Source organism: Oncorhynchus clarkii, chromosome 28, assembly GCF_045791955.1.
Source record: "Oncorhynchus clarkii lewisi isolate Uvic-CL-2024 chromosome 28, UVic_Ocla_1.0, whole genome shotgun sequence".
Classification (NCBI taxonomy): domain Eukaryota; kingdom Metazoa; phylum Chordata; class Actinopteri; order Salmoniformes; family Salmonidae; genus Oncorhynchus; species Oncorhynchus clarkii.
Window position 1 is genome coordinate 18,926,230 of NC_092174.1, and position 22,648 is coordinate 18,948,877.

At 44.8% G+C, this 22,648-nt stretch overlaps 1 protein-coding gene across 1 annotated transcript; it reads right to left on the reverse strand.

Annotated features, from left to right (window-relative positions):
- Window positions 1-1,686: 1,686 nt before the first annotated feature.
- LOC139387411 (centrosome and spindle pole-associated protein 1-like) lies at window positions 1,687-22,303 on the reverse strand. The gene is given in 25 exon segments (XM_071133566.1): window positions 1,687-1,913; window positions 2,102-2,243; window positions 2,537-2,640; window positions 9,687-9,827; window positions 10,120-10,259; window positions 10,390-10,516; window positions 10,608-10,674; window positions 10,802-10,918; window positions 11,093-11,236; window positions 11,449-11,598; window positions 11,816-11,922; window positions 12,162-12,296; window positions 12,469-12,616; window positions 13,495-13,606; window positions 14,219-14,357; window positions 14,634-14,752; window positions 14,939-15,268; window positions 15,567-15,663; window positions 15,765-15,856; window positions 16,339-16,497; window positions 16,672-17,036; window positions 19,937-20,040; window positions 20,673-20,751; window positions 22,222-22,243; window positions 22,245-22,303. Coding segments are annotated over 25 exon segments (3,417 nt in total). The 3' UTR covers window positions 1,687-1,695.
- Between the last annotated feature and the right edge of the window lie 345 nt (window positions 22,304-22,648).

Consider the following 22,648-nt stretch of genomic DNA (forward strand, 5'->3'; position numbering starts at 1 on the left):
CCATTTGGAACACAGATGATGTATAACCCTCTGAACTCTGCCCCTCTGAGGGCCGCAAGGGATTCTTAAAGCGGACTGGTTAGCTGAAAGTGACAGGGCCCGCATAAAGGTACTGGAAGCTCCTCCATGCTGCACACAGTCATGTGCCTGCCAGAGATAGTGTAGTGAGTGGGGCCCACAAAAGCACTGAATGAATGGCTGCAGTATGGCATGGAAATATCATACTAATGATCAGAAGAACAATGCAATTGTTTTACTAATTTCTCTCTGTCTGACCAACATTATGGAGGGTGTGCTTTTTGCTATCTCTTGGAATTATTTTATGAAACTGAGGTGTGAAAAGGATGAGTAATGATGATTTTTTTTTACTGTAACATTGAAATTAAAACTATTTGAATTTGCTAAATAATTTCAGCTGCACTGTCACTACACGTATGGTCATTTTCAAAAAGCTTGGGTTATGAGAATCGAGCACATGAGGTTGGTGGCACTTTTAATTAAGGAGAACAGGCTCGTGGTAATGGGGCGGCAGGGTAGCCTAGTGGTTAGAGCGTTGGTCTAGCAGCCGAAAGGTTGCAAGTTCAAATCCCTGAGCTGTCGTTCTGCCACTGAACAGGCAGTTAACCCACTGTTCCTAGGCCGTCATTGAAAATAAGAATTTGTTCTTTACTGACTTGCCTAGTTAAATAAAGGTTAAAAAAAATGACTGGAGTGGAATAGTATCAAACACATGGTTTACAGGTGTTTTATGAGCCACTCTCCACTTAGCCACCTGTGAAATCAAGATGCACATTTTAGGATAATGTTTGGGTTAAAGTGTCTTGAGTGTCAGTTACATTGGGGAACGAGCATTTTTGTTAGATCAACTCTGACTAATGAGAATACTGCATTGATATGCAATAGAAGTAACAGACGATTTTCAGGTACATCACTATGCTGTTACAAGAGACCCTATTTTCCTGAATGCAAATTTAAACAGCTATCAGGTGAACAGAATGAACAAAACTTTATCTAAAAGAATTTAATTAGGTTTAAAATGAGCTCACATATTTTAAAACATGCCATTAACACAATTTACATTAAAGGTAGTGCCATTATTATACAATGAATAAATATTAGTCTTTGGAACAGTTCAGGACATCAGGCTAAGGCAACCCTAGATCACTTTCTAATACGCCTTTCAGAGGATGGCAACAGGCAGGCTTAACTGATTTAACTAATCAACTTCAATAGTGCTTGACTGGAGAAAATGCCTGCACACACTGTCCTTATAGGAATGGAGTTGCCTACCATTCTCAGACAATCTGCATATTTTTCATGAAGGTACAATCTATGCGTTTTTCACAAGAAGCTTAATTCTGCATTGCAAATTAACAAGAGGCATTTTCAGAGGTAGACCATGATACAAAAGCAAAGGGCTAAGTTAGTCAACATCAATCTAGAAGCTAAAGCAGATGAGCCTTATGTGTTGAGGAGATACTGTGTCTTCATGACCACTGACGTAGATGCATCAAGCCAAGTGATGGCAGTGTATAAACGTAGGCCCCCTAAAACACTCGGTTGTACAGCTGATGTACAAAGCGTTTGACAACAGTTGCAATACAACTGAGTTTGTCTGCACAAAAATGTTTGTTATTATTTTTTGCGCAGAAAAACTGTAATATCAATAGTACAACCCGAGGGGGGGGTGTAAGGTTAGCTATGATGGGTAGAGGGCCTTTCCCAGTCCTGGACGGCAGACTCTCTGCTGATCAGCCTCTCCCCTTGGGGGGTCTGACCGGTCATTAAGCGCTTCAGAGTCTCTGAGGTGCCTGGTCTGATCCAGGGCTCCATGGCAACCATATCCACTGAGCCCCGGGGTTCTGGGGCACGAGGGGAAACCTGCGGAGACGCATCTTCATCGCTAGACAGGTCTGCTGGACAAGAGAACAACCGTGAAGAGATGCCTACAACCCATCCATCATCTTCTTCTTCTTAATACTCATTCATAGAGATCTTCCAGGTAGATATAGATTGTTCAATTCTGGCACACTATGACAGCCTCTATGGTTAAATCTCTATGTAATCATTGCCATCTTCCAGGGCCAAGATCTTCACCCACCTGTTCCGCGGCTCATAGCCGGCAGCCTCTTGGTCCTATGGTGGTTATGCCCTCTGCCATGCTGCTCAGTGTTGAGACTGGTCTCTGACTGGTGGGAGTAGTTCTCTGGCTGGTCCACAGGCTCTCTGGAGCACACCCGTTCCTAAACAAGCCAGAGCACAAGATATGATGACGGTAGAGGAATATAGCATTTTCAATGGAGAGCTGCCACTGGCCTCTTCATTTAAGAATTGAGGCCATACTCACAATGTAGGGATCAGGGGCTGTTTGTGTCAAGCGTCTCAGTGCGGAATTAGGATCAGTTTAGCCTTTTCGATCATGAAAGGTTTGCATGGTCGGGGGAGGGGCCTGATCTGAGATCAGCCCGACTCCCCACAGACACTCGGAGAATATGGTCCCAGTCTCAAATAGTTCAGTCTCTGTCAGAGGACTTACATTGTGCAGGTCTGCCCTCTTGGCCAGCCGCCTTCTCTCCCTGGCTGAGAGCTGGGGCTTCTGCTCAGGTGTGGGGGGCACTGGAAAGGTTTCCCTCATGGGATCTGGAGACAAATCACTTATTAAATATACAGTACCAGTCAAAGGTTTGGACACACCTACTCATTCCAGGGTTTTTCTTACATTTTTACTATTTTCTACATTGTAGAATAATATTGAAGACCTCAAAACTATGAAATAACACCCATGGAATCATGTAGTAACCCAAAAAGTGTTAAAACATATTTGTTTATTTCAGATTCTTTAAAGTCTTTGCATTGATGCAATGTAGCCACACTTTGCACATTCAGATGTCATAAATCATCACTGCAAAGCTCTCCCTGTACTAAGCCGTGCCTTGATTGTATTACTGTTGATATCTGGAAATGTGCATGTACACCCTGTACACCCATCTACTGTTGCTAGCCCCAATTCTGATTTCTGCTCTCGTAAAAGCCTGGGTTTTCTGCACGTTAACACTAGAAGCTTATTACCTACAACAGATCAATTGTAAGTGTGGGTTCACAGCTCCAATCCAGATGTGTTGGTCATTACTGAGACGTGGTTAAGAAAAATAGTGTTTTGAATACTGATGTTAACCTTTCTTGTTATAACCTTTTTCGGCAAGACAGATCTTCCAAAGGTGGGGGAGTGGCAATCTTTATCAAGTGCTCAGTTGTCTCCACCAAGTCTGTCCGCAAACAATTTGATTGGCTGGTTTTAAGCATTAAACTTTCAGATAGCTCTTCGTTGATTGTTGCTGGGTGCTATCGTCCTCCATCAGCACCGGCCTGTAGCCTACCTGCCCAAATCTCTCTCCTGGCCCTTTATACTACGTCTGAATTTGTCCTGCTAGGTGACCTAAACTGGGACATGCTTAAACCACCTGACCAAGTCCTAAAGCTTCCTCAGATTATCACCAATCCCACAAAGTATGACTCCAAACACACAGAAAAGCTTACTCTTCTTGATGTTATCCTCGCAAACAATCCTAATAGCGATCAGTCTGGTGTTTTCTGTGATGACCTTAGTGGTCACTGTTTTAAAGGCTGCTCAGTGAAATGACCTGTCCTGATTTGTCATAGACACTTGCTAAAAAACTTTAATGAGCAAGCCTTCCTTCATGAACTGGCCTCTGTAAAATGGTATTGAATCAGCTTGATCCCCTCTGTCGAAGACACTTGGACCTTCTTTTTTGATACACTGCTCAAAAAAAATAAAGGGAACACTAAAAAAACACATCCTAGATCTGAATGAATGAAATATTTGTATTAAATACTTTTTTCTTTACATAGTTGTATGTGCTGACAACAAAATCACACAAAAATGATCAATGGAAATCAAATGTATCAACCCATGGAGGTCTGGATTTGGAGTCACACTCAAAATTAAAGTGGAAAACCACACTACAGGCTGATCCAACTGATGTAATGTCCTTAAAACAAGTCAAAATGAGGCTCAGTAGTGTGTGTGGCCTCCACGTGCCTGTATGACCTCCCTACAACGCCTGGGCATGCTCCTGATGAGGTGGCGGATGGTCTCCTGAGGGATCTCCTCCCAGAGCTGGACTAAAGCATCCGCCAACTCCTGGACAGTCTGTGGTGCAATGTGGCGTTGGTGGATGGAGCGAGACATGATGTCCCAGATGTGCTCAATTGAATTCAGGTCTGGGGAACGGGCGGGCCAGTCCATAGATTCAATGCCTTCCTCTTGCAGGAACTGCTGACACACTCCAGCCACATGAGGTCTAGCATTGTCTTGCATTAGGAGGAACCCAGGGCCAACCGCACCAGCATATGGTCTCACAAGGGGTCTGAGGATCTCATCTCGGTACCTAATGGCAGTCAGGCTACCTCTGTTGAGCACATGGAGAGCTGTGCGGCCCCCCAAAGAAATGCCACCCCACACCATGACTGACCCACCGCCAAACCGGTCATGCTGGAGGATGTTGCAGGCAGCAGAACGTTCTCCACGGCGTCTCCAGACTCTGCCACGTCTGTCACGTGCTCAGTGTGAACCTGCTTTCATCTGTGAAGAGCACAGGGCACCAGTGGCAAATTTGCCAATCTTGGCGTTCTCTGGCAAATGCCAAACGTCCTGCACGGTGTTGGGCTGTAAGCACAACCGCCACCTCTGGACGTTGGGCCCTCATACCACCCTCATGGAGTCTGTTTCTGACCGTTTGAGCAGACACATGCACATTTGTGGCCTGCTGGAGGTCATTTTGCAGGGCTCTGGCAGTGCTCCTCCTTGCACAAAGGCGGGGGTAGCGGTCCTGCTGCTGGGTTGTTGCCCTCCTACGGCCTCCTCCACATCTTCTGATGTACTGGCCTGTCTTCTGGTAGCGCCTCCATGCTCTGGACACTACGCTGACAGACACGGCAAACCTTCTTGCCACAGCTCGCATTGATGTGCCATCCTGGATGAGCTGCACTACCTGAGCCACTTGTGTGGGTTGTAGACTCCGTCTCATGCTACCACTAGAGTGAAAGCACCGCCAGCATTCAAAATTGACCAAAACATCAGCCAGGAAGCATAGGAACTGAGAAGTGGTCAGTGGTCACCCCCTGCAGAACCACTCCTTTATTGGGGGTGTCTTGCTAATTGCCTATAATTTCCACCTGTTGTCTATTCCATTCTCACAACAGCATGTGAGATTTATTGTCAATCAGTGTTGCTTCCGAAGTGGACAGTTTGATTTCACAGAAGTGTGATTGACTTGGAGTTACATTGTGTTGTTTAAGTGTTCCCTTTATTTTTTTGAGCAGTGTATTTTCAGTGGTATTGTTAACAAACACACCCCCATAAAGAAAATGAGAATTAAACAGGTTTTGCAGAGTTACTCCACCTCAAGAATTGCATTTAGCGAAAGGCTCGGCACACTCAAGCTGACTGGCTATCATTCAGGCAAAGAAATAAGTGTACTCAGGCTATCCGGAAGGCCAAAGTTAGTTAATTTAAGGAGCAGTTCTCTCTCTGTGGGTCTAACCCAAAGAAGTTCTGGAAAACGGTTAAAGATCTGGAGAATAAACCCTCCTCCTCACAGCTGCCCATGTCCCTTAATGTTGTTGTGGTTGTTACTGACAAGAAGCACATGGCTGTGCGCTTTAATCTCTCATTAGGTCAGGATTCCTATTTGACTCAGCCATGCCTCCTTGCCCATCCAACATTTCCTCATCTCCCACCCCTTCTAATGTGACTATCCCTGATGCTTCTCCCTCTTTTTTCCCCCTGCCCCCATTGCTTGGAAGGCGGTCACGGTTCGTCCTTTATTTAAAGGGGGAGATCAAGCTGATCCTAACTGTTATAGGCCTATTTCTATTGTGCCCTGTTTATCAAAAGTGTTGGGAAAACTTGTCAATAATCAACTGACTGGCTTTCTTGATGTCTATAGTATTCTCTCAGGTATGCAATCTGGTTTCCGCTCAGATTATGGATGTGTCACTGCAACCTAAAAGGTCCTCAATGATGTCACCATTGCCCTTGATTCTAAGCAATATTGTGCTGCTATTTTTATTGACTTAGCCAAAGCTTTTGATACAGACCATTCCATTCTTGTGGGCCGGCTAAGGAGTATTGGTGTCTGAGGGGTCTTTGGCCTGGTTTGCTAACTACATCTCGCAAAGTGTGCCGTGTATAAAGTCAGAAATCTTCTGTCTCAGCCACTGCCTGTCACCAAGGGAGTACCCAAAGGCTCAATCATAGGCAATCATCCATTTATATGCAGATGATACAGTCTTATACTCAGCTGGCCCCTCCCCAGATGTTGTGTTAAATACTCTACAACAAAGCTTTCTGTGTGTCCAACAAGCTTTCTCTACCCTTAACCTAGTTCTGAACACCTCCAAAACAAAGGTTATGTGGTTTGGTAAGAAGAATGTCCCTCTTCCCACAGGTGTAATTACTACCGCTGAGGGTTTAGAGCTTGAGGTAGTTCCCTCATATAAGTACTTGGGAGTATGGCTAGACGGTTCACTGTCCTTCTCTCAGCACATATCAAAGCTGCAGGCTAAAGTTAAATCTAGACTTGGTTTCCTCTATCGTAATCGCTCCTCTTTTACCCCAGCAGCCAAACTAACCCTGATTCCGATGATCATCCTACTCATGCTAGATTACGGAGACATAATATATAGATCGGAAGGTAAGGGTGCTCTCGAGCGGCTAGATGTTCTTTACCATTCGGCCATCTGATTTGCCACCAATGCTCCTTATAGGACACATCACTGCACTCTAACACTCTCATCTCTGTATACCAGGCGCAAGACCCAATGGTTGATGCTTATTTATAAAACGCTCTTAGGCCTCACTCCCCCCTATCTGAGATATCTACTGCAGCCCTCATCCTCCACATACAACACCCGTTCTGCCAGTCACATTCTGTTAAAAGGTCCCCAAAGCACACACATCCCTGGGTCACTCCTCTTTTAAGTTTGCTGCCGCTAGCGACTGGAACGAGCTGCAACAAACACTCAAACTGGACAGTTATCGCAATCTCTTCATTCAACGACTAACCCTAACCATGGAAACTCTTACTGACAGTTGTGGCTGCATTGTTGTCCCTACCTTCTTGACCTTTGTGCTGTTGACTGTGCCCAATGTTTGTACTGCTACCATGTTGTGTTGTTGTCTTAGGTCTCTCTATGTAGTGTTGTCTCTTGTTGTGATGTGTGTTTTGTCCTATATTGTATTTATATATTTTTTTAAATCCCAGGCCCCCATCCCCGCAGGAGGCCTTTTGCCTTTTGGTAGGCCGTCATTGTAAATAAGAATTTGTTCTTAACTAACTTGTCTGGTTAAATAAAAATGACAGCTCTGGCATTCTCTAAACCAGCTTCATGGCTTCAACGACCTGGAATGCATTTCAATTAACAGGTATGCCTTGTTCAAAGTTAACTTGTGGAATTTCTTCCCTTCTAAAATCAGTTGTGTTATGGCAACAACAGCTCAAATAAGCAAAGAGAAACGACAGTCCATCATTACTTTAAGACATGAAGGTCAGTCAATTTGGAAAAATGTGCAGTCACAAACCATCAAGTGCTAGGATGAAACTGGCTCTCATGAGGACCGCCACAGGAAAGGAAGACCCAGAGTTACCTCTGCTGCAGAGGATAAGTTCATTAGAGTTACCAGCCTCAGAAATTGCAGCCCAAATAAATGCTTCAGAGTTCAAGTAACAGACACATATCAACTGTTCAGAGGAGACTGCGTGAATCAGGCCTTCGTGGTCGAATTGCTGCAAAGAAACCACTATTAAAGGACAACAAAAAGAAGAAGAGACTTGCTTGGGCGAAGAAACACGAGCAATGGGCATTAGACCTGTGGAAATCTTTCCATTGTTCTGATGAGTCCAAATTGGAGAATTTTGGTTCCAACCAGTGTCTTTGTGAGACGCAGAGTAGGTGAACAGATCTCCGCATGTGTGGTTCCCACCCTGAAGCATGGTGGGTGACACTGATATATTTAGAATTCAAGGAACACTTAACCAGCATGGCTACCACAGCATTCTGTAGCGATACACCATCCCATCTGGTTTGCGCTTAGTGAGACTATCATTTGTTTTTCTTCAATAGGGCAATGACCCAAAACGCACCTCCAGGCTGTGCAAGGGCTATTTAACCAAGGAGAGTGATGGAGTGCTGTATCAGATGACACGACCTCAACCCAATTGAGAGGGTTCGGGATGAGTTGGACCACAGAGTGAAGGAAAAGCAGCCACCAAGTGCTCAGCATCTGTGGGCAAGCTGTCATCAAGGCAAAGGGTGGCTACTCAGAAGAACCTAAAATATATTTAGATTTTTTTGGATACTCCATGATTCCATGTGTTATTTCATAGTTTTGATGTCTTCGCCATTATTCTACAATGTAGAGAATAGTAAAACCCTTGAATGAACAGGTGTCCCAACTTTTGACTGGTAGTCAAGTCACTCTTTCCCTTACAAAAACTGGCGTGTGTCCCAAATGGCACCGTATTCCCTATATAGTGCACTACTTTTGACCAGAGCCCATAGGCTGCCTATAGGGCGGCTCAGAGCCCATAGGCCGCCGGTCAAAAGCAGTGCACTAGTAGAGTAGAGGTTGATATTGTGTCTGCGGACAGTGAGTAGAGGTTGATATTGTGTCTGCGGACAGTGAGTAGAGGTTGATATTGTGTCTAGGCAGTGAGTAGAGGTTGATATTGTGTCTGCGGACAGTGAGTAGAGGTTGATATTGTGTCTGCGGACAGTGAGTAGAGGTTGATATTGTGTCTGCGGACAGTGAGTAGAGGTTGATATTGAGTCTGCGGACAGTGAGTAGAGGTTGATATTGAGTCTGAGGACAGTGAGTAGAGGTTGATATTGAGTCTAGACAATGAGTAGAGGTTGATATTGTGTCTAGACAGTGAGTAGAGGTTGATATTGAGTGCGGACAGTGAGTAGAGGTTGATAGATAGTGAGTAGAGGTTGATATTGTGTCTAGATAGTGAGTAGAGGTTGATATTGTGTCTAGACAGTGAGTAGAGGTTGATATTGTGTCTGCGGACAGTGAGTAGAGGTTGATATTGTGTCTGCGGACAGTGAGTAGAGGTTGATATTGTGTCTAGACAGTGAGTAGGAGGTTGATATTGTGTCTAGACAGTGAGTAGGAGGTTGATATTGTGTCTAGACAGTGAGTAGAGGTTGATATTGAGTCTAGACAGTGAGTAGAGGTTGATATTGTGTCTGCGGACAGTGAGTAGAGGTTGATATTGTGTCTGCGGACAGTGAGTAGAGGTTGATATTGTGTCTGCGGACAGTGAGTAGAGGTTGATATTGTGTCTGCGGACAGTGAGTAGAGGTTGATATTGAGTCTAGATAGTGAGTAGAGGTTGATATTGTGTCTGCGGACAGTGAGTAGGGTTGATATTGAGTCTGAGGACAGTGAGTAGAGGTTGATATTGTGTCTAGACAGTGAGTAGAGGTTGATATTGTGTCTGCGGACAGTGAGTAGAGGTTGATATTGAGTCTAGACAGTGAGTAGAGGTTGATATTGTGTCTGCGGACAGTGAGTAGAGATTGATATTGTGTCTGCGGACAGTGAGTAGGGTTGATATTGAGTCTGTAGACAGTGTGTGTTTGGTGATAATGCTGCTGACCGTCAACAGGTTCTCTCAGGCTGTTGATCCTGCGCTGCTGCACCCTGTAACCAGCCCGTCTCTGGATGTCCACCCTCTGTCCAGCTCTGTCCCTAGGGGGCTCACAGTAACCATGACCTTCCTCCTCTCTGGAATCAACATCTGCAGCACAAACAATGACTTCTCCATTCAATACTGAATGACATCACTGATCACCCTGGTAAAGAGTAGTGCACTAAAAAAAGGAGTGTGACAGGGAATCTACAAAACCCAGTTGCTGCATTTGTTTGATGAACACTGTGCTGTTAGATTTCATGTATAACAATCAGTGCCCTGAGTTATGTGCCAATGGCACCCTATTCCCTATTGCACTTCTGATGAGACCCTACATAGGGAATAGGGTGCCATTTGGGACCGGACCAGTATTCATCAAACAATCGCTGTACTCATTCACCTCTGTATCGGAGCTGTAGCGAGTCATGGATCCTATGCAGGGAGTTGGGCTCTGTGTTCCTGGAGGAGGGTCTCCTGACAGGGGCCTGCAGCCGCAGTCTGGCCATGTCAAACACATCCACCTGGGGCCTGTCCCTGAGCCTGGACACAGTATCGGTCAGCCTGGAGACATAGCCTATAGATAGGACACTACAACTAAAACACAGCCTGGACCCTTGGCTTGCTGAAGCCATAAGACCAACAGTGGAGGGCATCACCTCACCAGCCTTACCTATCACTCATAGGTGAGCCCAGCTCCTCCCACTCTGACTGCAGTAGCTGGACCTCCAGGCGTTTCTGCTCGCTACGCAGCTGTCTGCGCAGCACCGACAGTTCACTGATCACACCCCGCTGGTCTTCTGGCACGCACAGACAGACATCAGTATCTCAGAAGTTGAGAGAAAACAGTTTAACTACTATGTGTTGTATTATTGTGGGAGTCAGTGTTACCGGCAGCTCTCAGCTGGTTCCAGCGGGCTGGGACTGGAGGGGACTGGAGCCCTGATAGAGAATGCTCCTACAGGGGGAAGAGAGGAAGGAAGACCAGACCCAGTCATTCTCCACTAATCTATCCTCACAGTCAAACTATTTCCCTCAATGGTAGTGTGGAAGAGGACATGCTGTGGGCTCTGGAAGTCACTCACAGACAGGGAGACGGCAGTAGAGCGACGGCTGTCCATGGACGGAGGTCTGGGGGTGTACTGGGGAGCCTGATACCTCTTCCGGAGGGTGGGGATGGGGGGAGACGGCTCCCTTGGTACCTATTAGACAGGCAACCACAATGTCATCACTCCAGTTTCCCAGATTAAGTGGAGAGCTTTAAATGGAGATTCTCCATTGAGCATGATTTCTAGTTGAGGAATAGGCTTAATGTGTACAGTAAACCGCCCCTCGATGTTCAGAGGGTCAAACGGAGCGTTTTCCAGTCAGCTCACCTCCTCTAGACGTGCTTGTCTCTCCTTCTCATACTGCTTCCTCAGGGCAGAGTTCTCCTTCTCCTCTGCCTCTTTCTTCTTCCTCTCCACCTCTTTCTTTCGCTCCTCAGCCAGACGGATCAGCTGCTCATTCTTGTCTTTTTGCTGGAGGGAGAAAAACCTTGCTCAGTCCTCTGAAATGTGTGTCAGTGCCCCTCAGTGTGTTACAATAAAGATTTCCTGAACTGAATGACTCAGTGATATGATAGCATTCAGCTGATTGACATGTTACTCATACTAGTAGCTAGAGTATTGCAGTGTAACCTAACGCTACAGCTCCCTTAGTGAACCCTAGCCCTGGTCCAGTTAATACTGACCTCCATCTCCTTGCGCTTCTTCCTGTCCTGTTCTTCTTCATACTCTCTCTGGATGCGTTCCCTCTGCTCAAACAGCCTCTTCTCCTCCTTCTCCTCCTCCAGCCTCTGGCTCTCTCGCTCCTCCGCCTCCTTCTTCCGCTTCTCTTCAATCTAGGCAGCAGGACAGACAACCAGGGTAATCACTGTGTGTACGTGTATCCAATCACATACCTTAGCTGACTAAGGTAAACCAAACCATCAATGCGCATCCGTACAACATTGTTATTTAAGCTCCGCAATAAGCTTTTTTACGTGACTTAGTGAATTTCAGCTGATGATGTGAAAATACTATTTTAGCCACACAGTGCCGAGGCGGGACATCCAGTACCTGTTGTTTGAGGTAAGCCTTGTGCTTGTCCTGTTCGTGGACTTGCTGTGGTGTGGGCCGGTTACCAAAAACACTGGCTCTGGCAAACAAAGGAGCCTGAACAAAACCTGTTGACAGAAACCCACCAGAGAAAATAACATGTTAGCTGAGCCTGACACAGCGAGCTGGACAGGTTGTCAGGGTGCCACTACCACTTTGGGTTGTGTCCTAAATGGCTAATAGGGCTCTGGTCGGAAGTAGTGAACTATGTACGGAATAGAATGACATTTGGGACACACCCTTCCTCTCTGTCCTGTTGCATATGCCTTATAGAGAATCACATCAATGTGAAAGCCCCTGTATCTACCTGAGACTCTGTGGGTGGAGGGAGGTCTGGTGTCCTCCTCTCGGAGTACTGTCATGGTGGCTGTCGCCATCTTCTGCCATGTCTCAGGGTTGATGTAGGCCTCCTCATTATGCTTGTGCATCTGGTGCAGATCGGCTGGTGACAATTCACATGATTATGATTAGTAATAATCTTTACGAAGGTTTTAAATATGACACATTCTTCCCTCTGCGCTCAGTCTCCAAACGTATGTCTACTGAAAGGTGAGAAAACACAGAGAATATGTGGACCATAGTGTGGAGGGAGAGAAGTCGCAGAGGGAACGTACTGATGAGGTTGCCCCTGCTGTCTCTGAGGGGTGCTCCTCCTCCCCCTCTCCCCCAGGGGTCGTGGTTCTTCATGTCGGCCTCCAGCTTGGCCTCGTACCTATCCCTCTCCTCCCTGTCCAGCCTCCGCCGCTCCTGTCTATCCTGGATCTGCAGTCAGGTTTGGATGGAACACTTTCATTAGAATACCAATTATCCAAAAATGAAGTTCCCCTCACAGGACAAATAAAGTTATTCAATTCTGTACAACCCAGATGTGCTTTTGTCTTCACTGGTCATGTAAAGAGGACAATAGAGAAGAGTGCAATGGTATATTGATAGGCATAGCTATTGGTAAATTGCTGTGAGAATGTCTGAGGGAATGGGTTCAGAAAAACAAAAAATCTGATTCTACAACACATCTACATGTAACTGTCAAAATAAACATCTTAATAGGGGGTTGGGCCACCACAACCCAGAACAGCTTCAATGAACCTTGGCATAGATTCTACTAGTTTCTGGAACTCTATTGGAGGGATGCGACTCCATTCTTCCATGAGAAAATCCATCATTTGGTGTTTTGTTGATGGTGGTGGGAAACGCGTTGTCTCAGGCAGCGCTCCAAAATCTCCTATAAGCATTCAATTGGGTTGAGATCTGGTGACAGATGGCCATGGCATATGGTTTATATCATTCTAATGCTCATCAAACCATTCAGTGACCACTAGTGCCCTGTGGATGGTGGCGGGGTCATAGCCATGGTAGCCAAAATAATGGCCTGACCAACATTTTTATTCATGATGGAATGTGAATTGCTTAATTACCCCAGAACCACACCTATGTAGAAGCACCTGCTTTAAACATGCTTTGTATCCCTCATTTACTCATGTGCATGAATTATTATGGCAGGACTTACATGTTACCTGGCAAAAAAGCTGACTGCTCCCTTTCCTGGTGTCTCCCTGCCGAAATAACACACTGTGACGAAATGCATGCAAGCATTGAGGAGAAAGACACTGCTGCCTTGCACAATCACATTCAAAATGTACCTGTTGTCTCAGTGCCTCCTTGTAACTTAACACACACTGTTTAGATGGCTTGATCTGCTCGGCGGGAAATCCTCCAATCCCTGAACCCATGATAGCAGCGTCACTGGCAGGTCTGCTGAAAGATTAAATATTTACGCATGTGTTCACTACTATGAAATACGTCTATGTAACAATTTGAAATGATCAATATTATGCAAAAAGGTATGGCAAACGGGAGGTACACAATTGATGCGGTTTGTCACATTTCACGCATTGATGCAATTCAATCTATCACTGAGAAAGATGTTCCGATTGTCAGAGGAGAAGGGAGAGAGAGAGAGAGGACAGTTATTGGGAGAAAGATGGCAGATGTAAGGGAGGAGGGAGAGCTCAGAGCTGTCCAGAGCAGACCAGTGCAGGCTGCAGTCTTCACTCAGCAGGGAGGGAACAACAGTCCTGTCTGTCCAGACGGCCAGTGAGCATGACCTTCTCAGAAGTCCAACACAGGGCACAAATAAGGTATTTTAGAGGTGGTGCCCCCTATTGGTGAATAGAGAATACTACTCACCATCTGAAGAGACTAGCATCCTGTCCAGGGGGTAATTGTACATCAAGCTGCCTCATGCTACAGAAACAGGAGATAGGCTCCTGCCCTATGGGCCACTTTGGCTCAGCCAAGGCGTACTTACTGAAGAGTGGATTTTGAAGGGAAGAGACAGGATAAGATGACTAGTAAGGTACTTACTGTGGAGGGGGCTCTGGATGGCTGCTCCCACTGTGCTTACTGGGAGGGCTGTGCTGTGTCTGGCTGGGGTGAGGCCCTGGAGGAGGGAGGCTCAGGTAGGACACAGGCTGCCCCCCTCCTGTCAGCAGGATCTGACCATCTAACATAGAACCACCAAACACTAATGAACATACTTTCAGTCAAACCAATGTACACCTCTTTCTAAGTGTATAGCAACATGACACGGGCTCATTTCCTAGCTAACACACATGAAATATGTAACCCAATAAATATTATATAATACCACAAAACACAAATTAGGCTAGATCATAGAACATACGCTTTCACTCCAATCAATCTATTTTTTTTACTAGTATTTAACCATTTGAATCTACTGATGTAGCTTGAATATTTAACTTAGACTGGTGGTGCTTACAGTTGGCCGGGTTAGGGTCCAGTGGATTCCTTGCTCCATGGTAGAGGTAGACCTTGTCATAGGGACTTCTATGTGCATCTGCCAATGTGGATGGTGGATGAGGAAGGAAACCTGGAATCCTGAAACAGAAATTCTAAATCATACAGCAATGTTTAATTTTGTCAAACAATCTAGTGAATGTATCAGATTGAATAGATGAGGGGTGTATCCCAAATGGCACCCTATTTCCTATATAGTGCACCACTTTTGACCAGAGCCCTGGGTGCCATTTAGGATGCAGATGAGGATTACTGCTTCTTCGCTACCTGGGGGTGTCCATGTTCCTGTGAATGGCCTGGCTGTAAGGGGAGATGCCTCTACTGCTGAGGCCCAAGGCATGGCTGTACTCCAGCAGGGGGGACTGGAAGGCCACGCGGGGCTGCTCAGGGGGAAGCCTCTCTCGGCTCTCCTCACTGGGTCTCCCATTTAACTCATCACCTGGTACGTCCACACCTTGGCCTGGTGGGTAAAAGCTGTCATTTCTCTTTCTGGCATGGTCGCCACCATTCACTGCCCCAAGCGGTTTGATCCAATCTGCCTGTTTCTCCGGGTCAGTCGACCCTGTCACACCAACTCTGAGCTCCAAATCCTTCTCTCTAATAAGACAAAGAGCAGACTGTTCATGAGGTTCTCCCCACTAGTAAGCAGCAGTAATTCGGATCTTGTCCAATTGTTAGGCAAAAGATCTGATCAAAATTGGTCAAAAGACCAATTAGTGGCAAAAGATCAGAATTTGGCTGCCTGTGTAAACGCAGCCTTATAAACAAATCGACCTCATGACTACAATGCTGCTAAAATTAGTCTATGTAGGCCCTGTAGCTCATCTCACTAAGATGGATAATGTAAGGCTTTATTCATCACATACAGCAGGATCAGACAAACATGAACAACCACCTTTTCTTATTCCTCTGCTGTTCAGCTATCTGCTCCTGCAGCTCCTGCCTGTACCTCTCCTTCCTTCTCTGCAAGGCAGCATCTGCATCTGTAGCCCCTGTCAGACATGCCATATCACCACATTTTAGGAGAAATATCAACAAATTATCTAATGTAGTTAACCTTAGTTAAGAAAAATCTGAACAGAATTGGTCTTACCAATCATTAGTCCGGTAGCAAACTCGGGCTCGTCCTTCTTGGTAGAGGATCTGGATCTTCCATTGGGTTTCATCCCTGCTGGTACCTGCAGCCTGGTAGATAGGACGTCAATAAGCACTCACAGTACACTTACACTTTACAGATAGAAAAATACTGAGCGATAAGTGTCTGTGTTTTAGTGAAAGTGTGTTTTTTTGGTCTGATTCTAGGCTGGTTTGGGGATTTCATATGATTTTATTGTATGAGAGGATTCTAAATCTCTACGAATAGCTGGCACAAGAAGCTTGAACAAGCCATGATCCAGGCACAACAGATGACAGTATGACATCAGCCCCATTTCATTTGTACTTTTCCTCCCAATGTCCCTGACAATGGAAAATTAAAACTTTAATCCAGATTAAATATTTCTGCAGTTGTTCACAGAAATGTACATTACTGTACAGAAAATGCACTGCGTTAAAAATCCACAACAAAAAGAGAGCCATGACAATACAATCGTGTTCACTTGTACCAAATTGGCATTACCACAATCATTTAGAAATGTATGTTATTCAATACGAATAGTTTGACGTACTTGGCTTTGGGGGTTAGAGATGATGTCCCCCAGCGTGCCTCTAAGTAATCCTCATCGGGAACAACAGACCCGTTAGTCTCCTTCCTGTCTGCATAATGACGCGTCTCTGTGTAGTCGTCAGGCAGCTCAACTCTCCTGTCCCTGAGCCTTGATATGTCCCTGCGCAAAAGAGGAAGGTTAACAATACTTTTTCAAACATAGACCTAGAGTCAAGCATTTAGCGAAGACCATTTCAGCAGAGACAATTAACCCATCACATAGCTAACATCTGAATCCATTACAGGTAAGTACAACATCATGCTTTGTATCACAAAGGGAGTGTTTTAAGAACACCTGAAGTCCGTTTTGTAGTGTCTTCTTAGCCGCCTCCTCTCTTCTCCTCTCTCAGACCCCGTCTGTCTGAGCCTCCTCCTCTCCATAAGATCCAGATCTTCCTCTGTGAGGTCCTCCTCAGAGTCATAGTCCACTCTCACCAGCCTGGCCTTCTCTCTAGGAAGGAGCAGCTCATTCTCAGGCCTCAGGCCCTCCTTCCCACTGCCCTCAACCAGGAAGTGTCCTCCCCTGTGCAGCCCCCTCTTGCCTTCAGTCAGCGTGGCTGTCTCTCTCCTAGAGGGGACCCTCTTAGGGTGCATCGGGGGTCTGGGGCTGCAGTGAACATCAGGGAGGTTTGGAGGAGCTCTGAGAAAGGCAATCTGCTCCTGTATGTATGAGGGGGAAAGGACAAGTTTAAGATCAACTTCTGGTTCCAAGCACCCTTTTTACGTTTTTTTACAGAAGAAGATTTGAGCAAATTCTCTTAATTTACTGAGACCTGTTTTACCAGCCCCTTTGTAATAATATACACTCAGTATACCAAACATGATATTGAGTTGCGCAGCTCCCCTCTTGCCTTGGACTCTACAAGGTGTTGAAAGCGTTCTACAGGGATGCTAGCCCATGTTGACTCCAATGCTTCCCACAGTTGTGTCAAGTTGGCTGGATGTCCATTGGGTAGTGGACCATTCTTGAAACACATGGGAAACTGTTGAGCTTGAAAAACCCAGCAGCGTTGCAGTTCTTGACACAAACCGGTGCACCTGGCCTAGCACCTGTTCAAAGGCACTTAATTTTTTTGGCTTGCCCATTCACCCTCTGAATGGCACACATACACAATCCATGTCTCAATGGTCTCGAGGCTTAAAAATCCTTATTTAACCTATCTTCACCCCTTCATGAACTCCCTGTTCACTCATGACTGCACGGCCAAGCACAACTCCAACACTATCATTAAGTTTGCTGATGACAACAGTGATAGGCCTGATCACCGACAACGATGAGACAGCCTATAGGGAGGGGGTCAGAGACCTGGCAGTGTGGTGCCAGGACGACAACCTCTCCCTCAACGTGATCACGACAAAGGGGATGATTGTGGATTACTGGAAAAGGAGGGCCGAGCACGTCCCCATTCTAATCGCCGGGGCTGTAGCGGAGCAGGTTGAGAGCTTCAAGTTCCTTGGTGTCCACATCACCAATCAACTAACATGGTCCAAGCACATCAAGACAGTTGTGAAGAGGGCACGACAAAACCTATTCCCCTCAGGAGACTGAAAAGATTTGGCATGGGTCCTCAGATCCTCAAAAGGTTTTACAGCTGCACCATCGAGAGCATCCTGATGGGTTGCATCACTGCCTGGTATGGCAACTGCTCAGCGCCAACCGAAAGGCACAATAGAGGGGTAGTGAGTACGGCCCAGTACATCACCGGGGCCAAGCTTCCTGCCATCCAGGACCTCTATACCAGGCGGTGGCCCTAAAAAAATTGTCAAAGACTCCAGCCACCCTAGTCATAGACTGTTCTCTCTGCTACCGCATGGCAAGAGTTACCGGAGCGCCAAGTATAGGTCCCAGGGGCTTCTAAACAGCTTCTACTCCCAAGTCATAAGACTCCTGAACAGCTAATCAAATGGCTAAGCAGACTATTTGCACCCTCCCCCCCCACACACACTGTTGCTACACTGTTATTATCTATGTATAGTCACTTTAATAACCCTACCTGCATGTACATAATTACCTCAATTACTTCAACACCGGTGCCGCCCCCGCACATTGACTCTGAACCGGTACCCCCTGTATATAGCCCCGCTATTGTTATTTACTGCTGCTCTGCTCCTTAATTATTAGTTTTTCTTATCTCTTACTTTTTAGGTGTTTTCTTAAAACTGCATTGTTGGTTAAGGGCTTGTAAGTAAGCATTTCACTGTAACACCTGTTGTATTTGGCGCATGTGACATAAAATTTGATTCGATTCATCTACACTGATTGAAATGGATTTAACAAGTGACATCAATAAGGGATCATAGCTTTCACATGGATTCACCTGGCCAGTCTGTCATGGAAATCAAATCAAATGTTATTTGTCACATGCACTGAATACAACAGGTATTCGACCTTACCGTGAAATAGTAACAAGCCCTTAACCAACAATGCAGTTAAGAAAATATTTACAAAATAAAGTTAAAAATAAATAAAAGTTATATACAGGGGGTACAGGTTAGTCAAGGTAATTTGTTCATGTAGGTAAGGGGAAAGTGACTGCATAGATAATTAACAGCAAGTACCAGCAATGTAAAAAATAAAGGGGGGGGGGGGGGGGGGGGGGGTGCCAATGCAAATAGTCTGGGTGGCCATTTGATTAATTGTTCAGCAGTCTTATGGCCTGGGAGTAGATGCTGTTAAGGAGCCTTTTGGACCTAGACTTGGCGCTCTTCTACCGCTTGCCGTGCTGTAGCAGAAAGAACAGTCTATGACTTGGGTGACTGGACCTTCCTCTGACCGCCGAGTATACAGGTCCTGGATGGCAGGAAGCTTGGCGCCAGTGATGTATTGGGCCGTATGTACTACCCTCTGTACGCCTTGCGATCGGATGCTGAGCAGTTGCCATCCCAGGTGGTAATGCAACCAATCAGGATGCTCTCGATGGTGCAGGTGTAGAACTTTTTGAGGATCTGTGGACCCATGCCAAAGCTTTTTAGTCTCCTGAGGGGGAAAAGCCGTTGTCGTGCCGCCTTCACGACTGTCTTGTTTGGATCGTGATAGTTTGTTGGTGATGTGGACACCAAGGAACTTAAAACTCTCGATGTGAATGGGTGTGTTCGGCCTTCCTTTTCCTGTAGTCCACAATCATCTCCTTTGTCTTGCTCACGTTGAGAGAGTGGTTGTTGTTTTGTATACTAAGTGTATATATAGATTTGGCTATTTGGAATGAACTAAGAGGCCTCAGTTGACAGAGCTTGATATAAAAATAGGCTACACATAGCACTTCTTAGGTTACCTTAGCAGCTCTCCTCTCACCAAGGGGAAGGGGTGGGCCTGGTTCAGCAGCATTCACATTTTTCTTCTATAATTAAGGGCCAAATTGGCCAAATCAGCCCAAAGCAGAGATCATTGTTTAAAAATATATACATTTGGTAGAAGACTGCACTGACTCCTTGCACTCGTTCCATTCCAGTGCTCTTGTTTATCACACACAAGTAAATATTATGGCCCATGTATGTATGTTGACAGGTTACACATTTGTAAGTAACAACTATATAACTTTTGGCATTGGTAATATTATTACCTGAGCCATGAAGTGTCTGTAGTCCAGACGGAGCTCTTGATGTAACTTCTGTTTCTTCCTCTCATAGTCTCTACCCAAAGGTAAACTTAGACAACAACTCTCCTCTGAAAAACAGAATGGTATACATGAAATAAAAGACTTCCCATTGGTCAGGATCTAGATCTACCACAAAGTATCTTACAAATTGGGTTCATAACTTTATGAAAACCTGCTTTTCCCATGACAGACTGACCGAGTGAATCCAGGTGAAAACTATGATCCCTTATTGTCACTTGTTAAATCCACTTCAATTAGTGTGGCTGAAGGTGAGGAGGCAGGTCAAAGAAGGATTTTTAAGCCTTGAGACATTTGAGACATGGATTTGTATGTGTGCCATTCAGAGGGTGAATGGCCAAGACAAAAATAGTTAAGTGGCTTTGAATGGGGTATGGTAGTAGGTGCCAGGTGCACCGGTTTGTGTCAATAACTGCAACCCTGCCTGTTTTTTTTATTCTCAACAGTTTCCTGTGTCTATCAAGAATGGTCTACTACCCAAAGGACATCCAGCCAACTTGACACAACTGTGGGAAGCATTGGAGTCAACATGGGCCAGCTTCCCTGTGGAATGCTTGACACCTTGTAGAGTCCATGGCCCGACAAATCAAGGCTGGTCTGAGCACAAAAGGAGGGGGTGGGGGAATGCAACTCAATATTAGGAGGTGTTCTTAATGTTTTGTACACTCAGTGTATACTGTACCTTTCCCTTGTGCCGTGAACAACTTAAATTGAGGGATATTTTCCTTGAGTGTGTGGTCATAGGTCTTGTGATCTTTTGTCTGTTGATCCAGCCACAGGTCAGAAAATTGCAATAATTTGCTCAGCTGTCACCAAACATAAAGTAGCATGCATTTCACCCATGTCCAAGTGAATCATTCCACCTCAAAAAGCACAAGAAAGAGGTTTGACACCACCATCTCAGATTGTTCTGAAAAAATGTCTGTCAACAGAAAAATATAAGTTTAGCATTCCTACAACATTAATTTATTGAAATATAAATGAATATCTGCTAAATTAAGCTAATTGATTGCACCCAAATTGTCAATTTATAGGTGCTATATTTAACGTTATTTGAATCCTAACATCTGATGAGTTAGACATGAGAAATTCACACAAAAAAAAAGAAATCCAAAAAAAATGGTCCCCCCAAAAAATGTCTCGCCTATTCAAAGAAATTGGTTATTGAAGTTGTTGGGTTTATGTCCCATCCTAAATCCTGATCTGACCAATAGGTGGTGCTGTTCCTGCTATTAGGTGATTAGATTTTTTTTTTAAGAATCCCCCATCATTATAAAGGGATAGTTCACCCAATTAAAAAAGTACACATTGGTTTTCTTACCTTGTAAGCAGTCTATGGACCAGAGGGCTATCCTCCGAAGCAAGTTTGAGCAGTTCGAGAGGTAACTTTGATCAACTGAGTTCAACTCTGTATAACCGGTAAAAAGAAAGGGGCACACCTTTTAGCAAGGTACATTTCTATGGCAACAAATACTTCAGAACTAACCTGCTCCGGGGTTGGCTAACTCCACTTACCCTGAATGAAATGACTGAGCCACGAGTTGAGGACCAATTAAATCAGATTCCCTTCCTGCTGCAAAGATTATGTCATCATTCCCTTCATTTGCAGAAGATGATTGATTAAATATTTTATTAATCAAATTTGTTGCGTGTAAAAAAAAATAGTAATGTTAAAATATATCACATTACACATTTAGTAATGAGAGAATGCATTTTACACTTCACACAGTCATAATTTTGTAGAACTTATTGATAGAAAGGTGATTTTGGTTGAGCATTGTTAAGCACACCAAAGTCTGCATTAACATGAATAAAGACAACACTTCTAAGCCCATTTCACACCATAGCCTACTGAATTCGCAAGCTTTCTTTTCTTTCATTTTGACTTCGACACAAATTCAAATGTGGCACCGACTCACCTGTGGATTGATGTTTCAGCATTGTCTCAATGAAGAGTTCTGCGTTCGACTAGCCATGTGCGGCATGCATGCACATTTACAAGCCTGCTAAAGTTAGCGGCAGACAGACAAGCAATCTATTATTTAATTTCTCAGCGATCAAATTATTTTCAACAAAATAATGCATATCTTATTTGTTTCTAACTACAGAAACGATTTCAGAACAATCTGAGATGATGGGTGTCATGGCTTGCTGAAATGACATGGAACGACCCAAGTTCAACATTTTCAGCATTCTATCACCACAGTAAAAAAATAAACACGGAAACACACCCTTATTTCCAGGTAAGGTGGATTTTGTATCCTCTACTCTGGCCTTCTGTTGCTGGATGAATTTCTTAAGTTCATTATCCATCTCCATGTATAATGCAGGCTCACTGTGAAAGTGACAGTGACAAAATTAAACAATGTCTAATAATACAGCTCAAATGTACTTGCAAACAGTATAACATTTACATTCTAGCCATTTAAGAACTTCTGGGTGAGAATATAATGTTACCTAGCTAGTAAATAGTAACGTCAATGAAATAGTTAAATAGTGATGATGTTTACGTTAGTAAGCAATGTCATGAATTGTAAACATTTAGGTAGGTAGCTAACGTTAGCTAGTAGCAGCATTTTGGACTCGACAAAACAGCCTCAACAAGTCTGGGATTAACTACAGACAGTTTAACTTTGGTCATATTTCCCTAAATGTATC